The sequence below is a fragment of the Coenobita brevimanus genome, chromosome 27, assembly GCF_032717465.1.
Source record: "Coenobita brevimanus isolate Jiangsu-jjx chromosome 27, ASM3271746v2, whole genome shotgun sequence".
Lineage (NCBI taxonomy): Eukaryota > Metazoa > Arthropoda > Malacostraca > Decapoda > Coenobitidae > Coenobita > Coenobita brevimanus.
Window position 1 is genome coordinate 20,015,701 of NC_136980.1, and position 13,641 is coordinate 20,029,341.

A 13,641-nucleotide genomic window follows, 5' to 3' on the forward strand; every position below is an offset into this window, starting at 1 on the left:
AATTATTTATAACCCTGCCATTACAAATAGACTACCACCCTACAGGTAAGAAGGAATGTTGCCTGTCTTGCATTATTTTACAGATAGTATTATTGTAAATGCTCAGACAAAGTTGCATCCACTGTGCCACCTCTCCATGCCTTCCCCTGTGCTACACGGGCATCTGGTAGTGCTCATGCTTGGAACGTCACACAGCCATATTGCAGAACTTCTGCCTATCAGAACTCTATTATTCCCCAAACTGCATCTCTTTGGAACTCGCTGTTCAAGTCCAACTGTTAAAGATTCTTTATGAATGGAGGACACCAGTAATCTGGTGTATGGATTATTATTTTTCCATTCATTTGTTTTTCCCTTCTCAGTTCGATTATTATTAAAAAAAGGAGGATTGTGTGTAGTGGGAAGAACGGTCGTTAGTGAGTACAGACAGAAATGCGTGTAAGTCCACTTCTCAAGGTCATTCTTCACGGAATGCAGAGTCAGAAAATTGAGAAAAACATTCATGTAGCACTTTACTTTCCTCTTCCCTTCTCCACCCCACCTTTCGGTACTGTTTTAAGGAGCTCGGTGAAACAGTGTGTGAGTGTGTTGGTGTCAACCCGAGTTTTCACTTGGGTGCCTCTTTTTCCTGTGGTCATAAGAAAGGCCAAGGCTACCTGCCTGCCTAGAAACCCCACAACTGGATCTTAACACGTAAAATTACCCGTGTAACAGACATTGAGCACTGAGGTTTCATGGGATAGCTGATAGTGCTCGATGAAATGTTTCAGAACTAAATTTCATGTTGCCCTGTGGTGAGTCCAAACAAGAGTGTGAGTCCTTTCCACCACTAACCAGTGGATGTTTCATATTATAAACTGGGGCTCTTAGTTAAGTCCAAACAAAGTTAGCCACATATAAAGATGTCCAACGAACTGTTTGTGTGTATGTAGTGGCTTTTAAGAAATTCTGACTTTTGGACAAGTCACGGGTCTAGGGCATGGAAGAACAAACAGGCAAGATCTTGACTAACTGTTCTGCTGGTTTTGATGGCAGGGCTCTTCCTTGGGTCCAAGAGGAGCCTTTGGTTAACTGCTCAAGCTACCAGTATGGTCCATTAGAGGTTGAATATCTCACTAACACTTGTTATTTTGTAGAACTTCCAACCTCCTTTCATCTCAAGACCGGGATAACTGTTAGTTGCTGTAGCGAAAGTGGATATATATATATATATATATATATATATATATATATATATATATATATATATATATATATATATATATATATATATATATATATTACAGGGAATTTGTGTAACCAATGCTTTCATGAAATCCCTAGTGACTTAGTAAAATGACTGTAACTGGGATGGGTTAATTTAGGTTAGGTTAGTTTAGGCTTCGTTTAGGTTAGGCTGAGATAACTTAGGTTAAGTTTAGGTAATGAAAGACTAGATCAGGAAGGTTAGGTTAGGTCAGACAAATTCAGATGAATGCTTAACCCGTCATGTCCCGACCGATTTTCCACCACTGACTCCCCCCAGTCCCGACCAATTTTGGAAAAAAAATTTTTTGCCTCAAACCTCCGCTTTTGGTGAGAAACATCAAAAATTCATAGAGAAATTGCTCAACTGAGGTTTAAAATACTCGATACAGGTAGAAGTACCTCCTTACCTTACTGGGTTTTCTATCAGGCTAGCTTCAAAGAAAATGAGTTCTATGAGAGGGTAACTATCCCACACCACTCATAAATGGTATTTATTTATTAATTTGGTACGAATTTATATGTTGTACGAGAGTATATTGGTTTTCAAACAGTAATATAGGCATTATAAGCATTGTTTCATTCACTAACTCATCAACATACCTGATCTTTTTTGGTGACATTATCTGATCATCATTTCTGACTGTTTCTTCCTCTAACGCTATGTAAACTTTGTCTTCCACATTGTCATCGATTGGGGAATCACTCTGGCCCTGAATGTCTTTACAGGCCAGGTCACTGGTAACAGGTGAATTGCTAAGACAATGGCGTGCGGGGGGGGGGAGGTCATGCGAGTTAAGGCATTGTCCCTGCTTGGCATCTTGTAGAGGAATAGAGGAAGGTGTCCCGTGTATGCGTACGACAAATCAAGTGCAAAAATTGAAAATTGTGCAAATGATGAACCTTGCAATTGCGTGATGTACCAGTACGTCAATGGATCTACCTGTAACAAAACATTGCGACGTACCCATACGTCAATGGGATGCCTCGGGTTAACGTAACTTAGCATCCATCTAAGTTAATCTAACCTAATCTAACCTAAGTATTCGGCCGTTATATCAATTAATGAGCGTAGGTGTTGCATTGTCTGAGTGTTACTTCCTCTTTCTGTTGTTGTCAATTTGTAATACAATTAACTGAATATATTTATATAATTTTTTGATATCTTACAAAACTGAAATTGAAATTATAATCCAGGAAATGTCTTCTTATTATAAGAGACGGGGCTGACGTAAATATTATACCAGATTCAACACTAATACCAAACGGAAGCTATTTAAATATTCGTTTAAGAGCATTATTTACTCCTTTGTTTACTGAGTTGTATCATTATTTGGCTTTGAAAAGTGGCGCCTATTTTATTAGTGGTAATTTATACGCCACATGTAGAAAGTGAACTCTACACTCTAGCTGTTTGAAGAGTTACATTTTCCTGGCACCTATCCCTCTCTCGTTTTGGTCAGTATGTAAGTACAGAACATACTCTTCTCATTACTGACTGTAATCATGCATAATTTTTGAACAACAGCCAAGAACTCAGAAGTTAGTTAACATATCATGCATCACCAAGTGGCTCTTGCACTACATTTTATAAGTAATGTTTTTTGCACTTGATATGCCCCTGAAAATGCAGGTATACTATTTACACTGTAAGAGGCTGAATTTTCAGCACAGTGTAGTTCCATGATAACTCCTTTCCCCTGTTCTGCCATTGTTTATTATCGGCTACTGTGTTCACTGTAGCTTTCCTGTTTTAATAGTTCACTGTCTATTTAATTTTCATGTGCTGATACATAATGAATGGTGTCTTGCATCTGAGTTTTTTTTTTTTTTTACTAAAACTAAAACAGATCTCACTAACAGAGGCATGGTCATTCATACTGCTCAGAATTTCAGCAGCTTCCAGATTTCATGGTGTCACATTTCAAGGCCTTACAGTTGCAGTGGCTGGTGGTGTGTGCCGTGCTGGCGTGTGTGAGGGGGTTCTCGCCATATGATCGCGGTGGCCACAACACCGGCCACGTGGCCATCAACCGTCTATTGACGCTGGGACTGGCTATGAACTTGGACGTGTGGGTGCCCACAGACCCAGGCACATACAAGGTCTTTTATTATCTCGGCGGCTTTGGTGGCATCATACCAGGGGGAGCATATGATGATGTGAGTCTTTTCTCTTTATCTGTGACTTGATGATTTATCTCCATAACTAACTAGCTTGAGAGGGACTCCTCAACAATGCCTGCACTGATGTACAGTACACGGGCAACACAAAGGCCCAGTTATTTAACGTCCCTCAGTTCACCCTTACCTTCGAAAAGAGTATTATAGGGTTCAGTATCAGCACAAAATCCTGTTCCTAGCGATACATTCCTTTAATTTTACTTCCAGATGACCTGTGGCTGCTCTTCTTGGCCACTCCCCCTATTCCTTCAGGCTAGAGTCATTGTAACCAATCCTGGCACACACATGTAAATACTGGTCATTAAAGTGCAATACTGGATTTTATTTTATCTTGGCTGTGTCAGACTACCAGTTCAACACAGTACCCCCCATAATGGACATGTGACTGCAGCAACACTCAAAACAAGTAGACAGCATTCACAGAGAGCATAAAATTTAATTGATACTTAAAAACAATCATAAATCGGGACTTGCACTCATATTACCACCAAACTTAACCAGCTCTTCCTGCACCCATGGTCCACGTATCTACAAACTTTCCTTGAAATTCATCAATAAGTTCTTGGCATATCGTGTGAACAAACAGACGATCAGGGAACATATAACCTCCTCCAACATTCTTTGACAGAGGTAACAACTTAATGCAGGCCAGCACAAAGGAAAAACATACTAATGATCTTATAATTAAATACAAAGGACGTCGAACTACACAACGTACACTCACATAGCTCCCAACCTTCACTGAAAGCCGACTCAACCATTCCCCCCCCGCACACACACATTATCTGTCCTTGCTGAAATCCATCCAAACCTAAGGGCTTTTTCACCAAAGGCATGTTAAGCTACAAGTTTGTTCAACATTTTTTTATCCATAATATATACCGCATATAAAATTGCATTTTTGTGCAAGTTCCAAGGGGGTTCATATCCCATAGATGGGGTTAATCTCTACAAGATATAGCTGAAGGCAGCCTTATCTTGTCAGTAATCCAAAACCTGGCACTGTGTGATACTGGCATCCATTTACTGAATATTGAATGTGATAAAGCATCTGCCACAAAATTGCCATTTGGAGCAAAATCATCTGATGTTAGTCTGAATCACCGACACAGCTGCGTCCTCAGAAATAGAAGGCAAAACATTTCCCTGCAGTAAAATCGACTGGCGATAACTGCAAAGATATAACCGAACTTGAAAGCCTCATTGATATTGCTTCTAACCCCTTAAATAATCTGAGCAAATTATCTTTGTAACAAGACAAAATTATAACATCTGGGTAGGGAAACAGTCAAACTGTGAAGGCAGGGTGTGGAGGGCTACATAAATAGGCCTTGTACTTAATGCCTTGGGATCGCATTCTTGAGGGCTGAGGTTGTTCTTAGACACTTATTACACTTACTTACTACAGCTCATCCACCTTAACTGCATGGAGAGGTTCGTCCTTTTGCAGCACCTTCCCAGTAGTATTATGGCAGAAAAGGACAGTACATCAGCTAGACATCTTTCCATAGCACCAAATTCTAATGTCGTGCTCTTGCTACAGCTCATCACTCTCGATGGAGAGATGACAATATCAGGCTTTGTTTAAGTGGAGTGTGTAAAATTGAACTGTGCTTATGACATGGTAATATTTCATAGAGTACATGTCATTTGTACCAATCATGTCTGCATATAGAGTGAATGGGAAGCAGAGGCTTGGCGGAAGTTGAGAGACGGAAGAAAGAGATACATGTAGAGGGGAAGAGAGAGATGAAAAGTTTAGTAAGAGAGATTAAGATGAGACTGGATGAGGAATTTGAAAGGAATTTAAGTGTAAAGTGGAGGGAAAGTAAAAAAATGTTCTGGAAAGAGGTAAAAGGAGTATGACAGGGTGATAAAGAAGTTAGCCGAAAAGTTAAAGATAAGAATGGTTGCTTGCTGGTGAAGGAAAGGGAAAAAGTAAGTGGATGGAGAAAACACTTTCAGGAACTGTTAAACATAGAGAGTGAAAGTGATGAGCAGATAAATGACTCGGGAAGAGCTGGGAGAAACAAGGAAGTAGGAAGAGAGGAAGAAAACTGTAGGATGGAAGTAGTGGAAACAATGAAGAAAGGCAAAATGGGGAAAGCCCCAGGAATACATAGGGTGTGTGGTAAAATGCTGGAGAATGGGAGAGAGATAATAGTAGAATATATGTGGAAGATGTGCAGATTGGCCTGGGGGGAAGGTAGAGTCGCGGAGGCTTGGAAATCATGTATAATTATTCCTCTGTACAAAGGAAAAGGGGAAATAGAAGTTTGTGGTAATCATTGGGGCATTTGTCTTCTTAGTGTAATAGGAAAAGTGCATGGTAGAATACTTATTGACAGAGTTAGGGAAATAACGGAGGAATCAGTTAGTGAAGAACAGGGAGGTTTTAGGAAGGGAAGAAGTTGTGTAGATCAGATATTCATTTTTAAGTCTTTCGTGGAAATGTTTCTAGAGAAGGGGATAGAAATGGCATGTGGCTGTAGTCGCCACTGTACACTATCCTAATCTTCAGGATAATAACAGGACCCTCCAATTGGACTCGTTTCTATATTTGTTAAACTTGCAACAACAGAGGGAGACTCTACATTCATACTGCCTAGCGTTTAACACACAGCACTGACATCATTAATCTAGCACTATATGCACACTGGTCTATCACATCCATCATCATCACTGGTATATATACATACATACTGTACAGGAAACAATAAGGATTTTGACTCATTGTGGAGAAGCATGAAGTGGAAAGACGAGTAATAAAAGTGACAGGAAGGATGGAAAAAATAGGATAACAGGATGGCAGACACAGAAGAAAAATGATAACGGTGAGGAAAGAAGTAGGCAACAGATGTCGGTAGTTCCATGACGTATATTTCCTTCTATTTTTGTTGTCTCCAAAGTTTTCCTCAGTCCAAGAGAGACTCCAGGAATCTGCAGGGGCTGAATATAATCTTCAATAACCTTTTAGTGTTAGAGGCTTTCCAAATATCAGGAAAAGCATCTGGAGAAAGCCACAGTAAACTAAAAAAATACATCACCGAGCTAATGTGTATCGCCGTTCACAGACGATGGACCACATGGCGTCACATGGTGTGGCGGTGGTGCTGCCGTGGCGCATCACGCTGCCCCCCAACCCGGAGGACAGGGTGGCAATCTTTGTCTCTGTGATGGAATGGGCGGAGGAACACCTCGGGAACAAATTACGCAAGAAGGGTATCCCACAGACCGTTCACCTCGACCTGGAAAACATTGTCCGTGAGTATGACACCAGTTGTAGTATTGTACGTGTAGTCCGTAAGAGGATGAAGTGGTGGTCATACAGTTAGAGAAGTAACTCACTGTTTGAAGCGATGAGAATCCGATCACAGGAGAGAGAGAGAGAGAGAGAGAGAGAGAGAGAGAGAGAGAGAGAGAGAGAGAGAGAGAGAGAGGCATTTAAGGATCCGAATGTATAAAGGATTGCAGAAGTCAAACAGGAAGAAATCTGACGGTCCATTCCAGGAAGTGATGGAGGAACAGAACCGGAATCATCTAAGGTGGAATTGGAGGAGAAAGTCTAAGCAATGAGTTCTGCTTTATCAGTAGAAGAAACAGCTACAAAAACATTACCGTGGAAAAGTGGAGGGAAGGATGATGAGGTAAAATTGTTAGGAAGGTTTCGGCAAGTTGCCAGAAGTAGTGGGAAGAATTTGAGTTGGAGAGTTCAGAGCACTGAGTATGAATGAAATTATTTTTAGCAGAGTGAAGAACAGACTTAGCATGGGAAGAAACGTAAAAGAGATGAGATTCAGGGGTGTGTTGGCTTTGATACATTTTGTAGGCCCTCTCCTTGTTGTGGACTGCATTAGAACAAGCGTGATTAAACCAAGCTTTTTTTTTTTTTTTTTTTTTTGCATTAGTCACAGGATAAGAGAAAGAAATGTACGCTTCCATGCCAGAGAAAATAACCTCCGTAATGTACATGGCATACTTAGATGGTTCTTGGCCATGGAAGTAAAAATTATTCCAGGGAAAATCAAAGAAGTGGTGCCTGAGGGCCTCCAAATCACCAGCTTCAAAGTGCCACAGCCGTCGTTTCTTGGGAGGGTCGACTGGCCTATGTTCCTATGAAGAGGAACAGTGTTGTGATATTTTGTATTACATTCCAGAGTTATACAGTATTTTCATCCGGGTTATCTGTTACAGTGGGTGGTCACTCTGCGGGGAGCCACGTATTGGTGGAGTACTTGAAAGGCACGTGTGGGAAGGTGCAAGGGCAGGTGCTGATGAGCCCTGTGGATGGCATGGGCCCCCGTGGCAGTATCACCCCCGGCCAGACCCTCAACTACAACACACCCTCACTCCACCTCGCTGCAGGACTCGACCCCATCCCAGGTTAACACCATTTTTTTTTTCTTTAATTTGTGTCGCAGTATATGAGCAACGACCAGGCAATATTCTTCATTAAGTTAACATCCAGATGAGTCCAGCCTCCTACAGCATATGCTAAGGTGGCTTTTTGGATCTTTATCAATGACATAATATGAAATCTGCATCAGTATAGAGATTGCATAAAGTGATCATAAAATGTGTCTGAACGTTTGTCTACATCTCATACAAATAAATTCATTTTTATGATAGTAAGAATGCATATGATGACCATTTTACAAAATTTTCTTTATATTTATAAAAGTTAACATTTGCTTATGTGGAAGACGTCATTTTCATAGAAGAATTTTCTTCGCTCACTCTTTTTCCCTTCTCAACTAGTAATCTACCATTTTTTATCTTTCACTCCCCAGTTAACTTCTTTGGCAACTTCTTTGGCACCCTGTCTAACGCTCTTTACCTCTTTCCAGAACATTTTCTTATATTGCTTCCACTTTACACTCAAATTCCTTTCAAATTCCTCATCCACTCACTTACGCTCTTACTAATCTTTTCACCTCTCTCTTCCTGTCTGCATATAATTCTCTCTTCCGTCTCTCAACTTCCTCCACTTCCCTGTTTCTCATCCACTCACTACATGCTTTCTTCTTTTGTCCCACAGCCTCTCTCACCTCCTCATTCCACTATGTTGTTCCTTTGCACCCCCTTTCGTCTTCTCTTCACCCCACACACCACCTCACATGCTGCATAGATTTCTTCTGTGAATATCTTCCATTACTAGTGGAGAAGGGAGAAAGAGTGAGCAGATGGAGAGAACACTTTAAGGAACTGTTGAACATAGAGAATGAGAGTAATATAAGTGGCTGGGGATTGGCTAGGAGAAGGAGGGATGTGAGAATAGAAGAAGAAACCAGTAGAATGGAAGATGTGGAAGCAATGAAGAGTGTTAAACTGGGGTAAGCCCCAGGGATTGATGAAATGTGTGATGAAATGCTGAAGCATGGGGAGAGATAATAACAGAATGATGTGGAAAATGTGCAGATTGGCCTGGGAGGAAGGTAGAGTCCCGAAGGATTGGAAGTCAAGTATAATTATTCCCCTGTACAAAGGAAAAGGGAGAAAAAGTGTGTGGTAATCATAGGGAGATTTGTTCTCTTAGTGTAATAGGAAAAGTATATGGCAGGATACTTATTGACAGAGTTAGGAAAATAACGGTGGATGGTTGGAGAAGAACAGGGAGGTTTTAGGAGTGGAAGAGGTTGTGTAGATCAGATATTCATTCTTAGATCTTTAGTTTCTAGAGAAGGGAAAGAAGTTGTATGCGATCTACATGAATTTGAAGAAAGCATATGACAGGGTGGTTAGAAAAGGATTGTGGAAAGTTTTAAGAATATATGGAGAAGATGGGAAGTTGCTGAAGGCCATGAAGAGTATCTAGGAGGGTGCTAAGGCTGCAGTGTGTGTAGATAGTGAATTGAGTGAATTTTTTTATTTGAAGGTGTGGATTGAAACAAGGATGTTTCATGTCTTCATGGTAGTTCAATCTGTATACGGATGGGGTTATAAAAGAGATACAAGGTAGGGCAGTGGATGCTGAAGCCCTGGTGAGAGAGGGAAGTGTTTGGAAACTCACTGTGCTGTTGTTTGCAGATGATACTGTGTTGTTAAGTGAAGACGAAGGGGAGCGTCAAGGCTTGGTGAATGAGTCTAGGAGAGTGTGTAAGAATCGGAATCTAAAGGTGAATGTAGGGAAGAGTAAAGTTATGGTCTTCGAGAGAAATGAAGTCATTGAATGCACAGTGAGGTAGGATGAGGAGGAAATGGAAAATGTGGGTAGTGTGATGAGTAAGGATGGAAGTTCAGAGGGTGAAGTGCTTGAAATGGTACAACAGGGAAGAAAGATTGCTGGTTCCTTGAAAACAGTGTTAAGAAACAGGGAAGTGAGAATGGAAGTGAGAAAGCTTCTGCTTGACAGTATCGTGATACGGTACCAACTCTAACGTGAGGAAGTGAAGCTTGGACCTTGTCAGAGGGACACAAGTCAAGAGTGAAAGCAGTGGAAATGAGTTATTTGAGAGGAGCATGCCGAGTCACATGGAAAGACAGACTGACAAATGAGGAAGTGAAGGAGCGTTGTGGTGTGGATGAGGATGTGATAGGAAGCGTTACGGTAAACACACTGAGGTGGTGTGGCCATGTGGAGAGGATGGAGAGTGAGAGACTGACGAGGAAAATGTGTGTGAGTGAGGTGGAGGGGGGGAGAGGGAGGGGGTGGCCAAGGATGAGATGAAGGGATGGAGTGGAGAGGTATATGAAAGAGGGGGTGTAAGCTGGAAGCAGGGCAGTGAAATGGCAGGGACAGGGCGACATGGAGGCAATTTGTTTGTGGCCACCCTTTACGGAATAAAGACGTCTGGCAATAGATGGAGAGAATTTTCGTGGAAATTAAGTCTTAAAATAATGGCATGTCTGAATCCATCAAGAATCCCGGAGTCATATTTCACTTTGATTTTTGCAATTGAAATGGCCCCCATGATACTTGAAGACCATGTGTTTGACCGAGATTGTTGTAAGATGCACATTTCTTTTTTCCTTCATTATTTCGTTCATATAAAAGAAACCTTAATTTTCCACCTGTGTCTTACACAATCCATCACAAGAGTCACTCTAACTTTATCAGCATGAAGGTTTGAAACATTGCTCTTCTGACTTGTCTCTTGTCTCTGTTTAGGGCTGCAGGAACTTTGCTACACTCTGTGTCTCAAAAACTCAAAGCCTCAATCTGTCGACTCGGCAAAATCTTATACACAACTTCCTTTACCCTCAACAACACAGACTCAGTCTTTCATCATCGATCAAAATTTTTGCAACTCCTTTACTTTTCATCTGCCATGGAAAGATCACATTACTTCTCTTGCAAAAACATCTTCGCAGGGTTAAGTGCGTTGGTATGACTCAGTGCACTGATAACCCAGTGTAACTGGTAACATTGTACAGGGAAAAAATTTGCCTATGTTTGGAGTACAGCTTTCATGTGTGGCTGGTTCTTCACACACAACACTGTAAAACGTGGTGGAATTAACAGCTTCTCGTCCCTTTACCTCCGTCTCACTGACTACCTTCATCCTTTCTAAATTTTCGGAATTTGCATCTCTCTCTTTCTCTCTCTTTCTTTCTCTCTCTCTCTCTCTCTCTCTCTCTCTCTCTCTCTCTCTCTCTCCACTATCATCGTTATGAGCATCATCAGCTCTCAACTTTCCACCGTAGGACTTAGGCCTCTCCCAAAAGTTTATACTTATCCCGGTCATGTGCTATTTTTTTCCAGTACAGAACTCTAAGATCTCACACGAATTTTCTGTCTTCATTGCTTGCTGTTCGTTTATTTTTAGTTCGTGACCCCATCTTCTGATGTAATTACTTACTTCATCACACCACCTAGTTGCTGGTCTTGCTTTTGGTCTTTTTGAATGAGTTTTTACCCAGTCTGTTTATTTCCTTGTCCATCTGTTGTCGTGTTTTGTACAAATATAGCCCGCCCACTGCCGTTTCTTCTATTTAATTTATTTTTATTACGTCTTCTTCTCCAGTCCGTTTCCCAATCCAAGCTGATTCTCTCCAGTCTCTTAAAGTGATTCTTAGCGTCGATCTTTCCATACATCTCTGAGCACTTTTTAACCTTCTTTCCAGTGGTTCGGTCACTGTCCATATCTCTGAGCCATAAGTCATTATTGAGAGAACACACTGATCAAAAACTTTTCTCTTCATACACAATTGTCAACTGTCTTTTGATAGGCTGCTCTGTCCGCCAGCATGATACGTCTACTTAATTCAGGTTCGAATGGATGGTTAGTTTGTGAAGTTGCGCTAGGTATGCAAATTCATCAGCCAGTACTGAAACTTCATCTTGAATTCCTATTTCCTCAATTTCACTTTGGTTATTAAACATGGCTTTTGTGTTTTTCTTATTCATCCTCTGTCCAAAGCAAAGTCTTTCTCTGTTTGTCTTCTATCAACTGACTCGCTTTAGAGAACGATGCTAACTGCTAACATGAGCTCAGATATTCTTTTTTTTTTTTTTTTTTTTTTTTATCCCTTTGCTACTCCCATTATGCCTTCTAAATACTTCTAAATATGCTGTAAACAGTTTGGGCGTGATCGTATCACCTTTTCTTACATTTGTTTTTACTTGGGGCTTTTTTCTAGTGTGTGTATGGAATTTAATGGTCGCTGTTCCACGCTGGTATGTGTCTAATACTCTACAGCAGATCTCATCTACACTTCGTCTGCGAATTGCACTCAATATCACCGTTGTTTCTACTGAGTCGACGGCTTGTTCGCAATTAATAAACGTCATACACAAAGGTTCCCTGTACTTACTTGCCGAAGTGGTCGCATGTGGAGATAGATAGATAGATAGATAGCATTTAGGAGTACTGCTCAGCCTTAGGGAACGGTCTATGAAGCCTAAACCTAGCCTCGGACACACACACACACACACACACACACACACACACACACACACACACACACACTCGCTGGCTCAGTGGTAACGTTCTCATTTGTCATCTGGTAGATAGGAGTTCGTGCCTCACTCAGGTTGCAAAAAGTTTCACTGACTAAGTGGGTCTTTACTGTCCTCCTTGAGCAAGGGGACGTGTGTGTGTGTGTGTGTGTGTGTGTGTGTGTGTGAGAGAGAGAGAGAGAGTGAAGGTCAAGGATTTGCCCTTAGATCGGACTATATGAGATCTCAGCTCCCTCACGGGAGAGTTAAAAACTGACGAGGACGACCATCAAGTGATCCTGACCGACCTGGTGAATTACACACACACACACACACACACACACACACACACACACACACACACACATATATATATATATATATATATATATATATATATATATATATATATATATAACCAACATTCACGGAATTTCCTCTTTTTCTCTGTTGAACACCACTTCGCCTCCTCTAAACCTCACCTCTTCCTCACTAAGATTACACTGTAAGAGACAACTGATAGCCAACCTCTCCTTTCACGGATCCACCTGGTGAACAAGCCTACATCTTTTCTATCCTTAATGACCTAGAGCAGCTTGTACAGCACCCTACCCGTATCCCTGACCGCCTTGGAGAGAGCTCCAACATACTTGACCTCTTCCTCACAACTAATCCTTCTACTTACTCTGTTAATCTTTTCTCTCCGTTGGGCTCCTCCGATCACAACCTTATTACCTTAACCTGTCCTATCACTACGGTACGGCCTGTGGACCCTCCAGGGAAACGTCGTCTGTGGCATTTTGGAGCAGCGGACTGGGAGGCCCTCAGGCAGTACTTCTTTGATTTTCCCTGGAATGATTATTGCTTCCATGCCCAGGAGCCATCTGAGTGTGCCTTGCGCATTATGGAGGTTATTCTCTCGGGCATGGAAGCATACATTCCTTTCTCATATCCTTTGACTAACGCAAGAAAGCCTTGATTTAATCTCGCTTGTTCTAATGCTGTCCGCAACAAGGAGAGGGCCAACAAAAGGTACCGGAGCCAACCCACCCCTGAATCACATCATCTTTACGTTTCTGCCCGGAATCGTGCTAAGTCTGTTCTTCGCTCTACTAAAAACAATTTCATCCATACTAAATGCTCTCAACTCTCCAGCTCGAATTCTCCCCGCTTCTTCTGGCACCTTGCCAAAAATCTTTCTACTCTGATGGTTCTGTAGCTATTTCTTCTGCTGATAAAGCAGATCTCTTCGCACAGACTTTCTCCTCCAATTCCACCTTAAACGATTCCGGTGCTGTTCCTCCATCACTTCCCCCCTCTGACTTCCTCATGGCTGA

The 13,641-nt window shown here is 41.5% G+C and overlaps 1 protein-coding gene across 1 annotated transcript in view; it reads left to right on the forward strand.

Moving 5' to 3' along the window:
- Positions 1 to 13,641, forward strand: part of LOC145394488 (uncharacterized) — a 66,815-nt gene that overhangs the window by 36,246 nt on the left and 16,928 nt on the right. Inside the window, 3 exon segments of the mRNA XM_080268337.1 lie at positions 3,175 to 3,405; positions 6,501 to 6,690; positions 7,621 to 7,809. Of these exon segments, the coding sequence (XP_080124463.1) occupies positions 3,175 to 3,405; positions 6,501 to 6,690; positions 7,621 to 7,809 (610 nt within the window).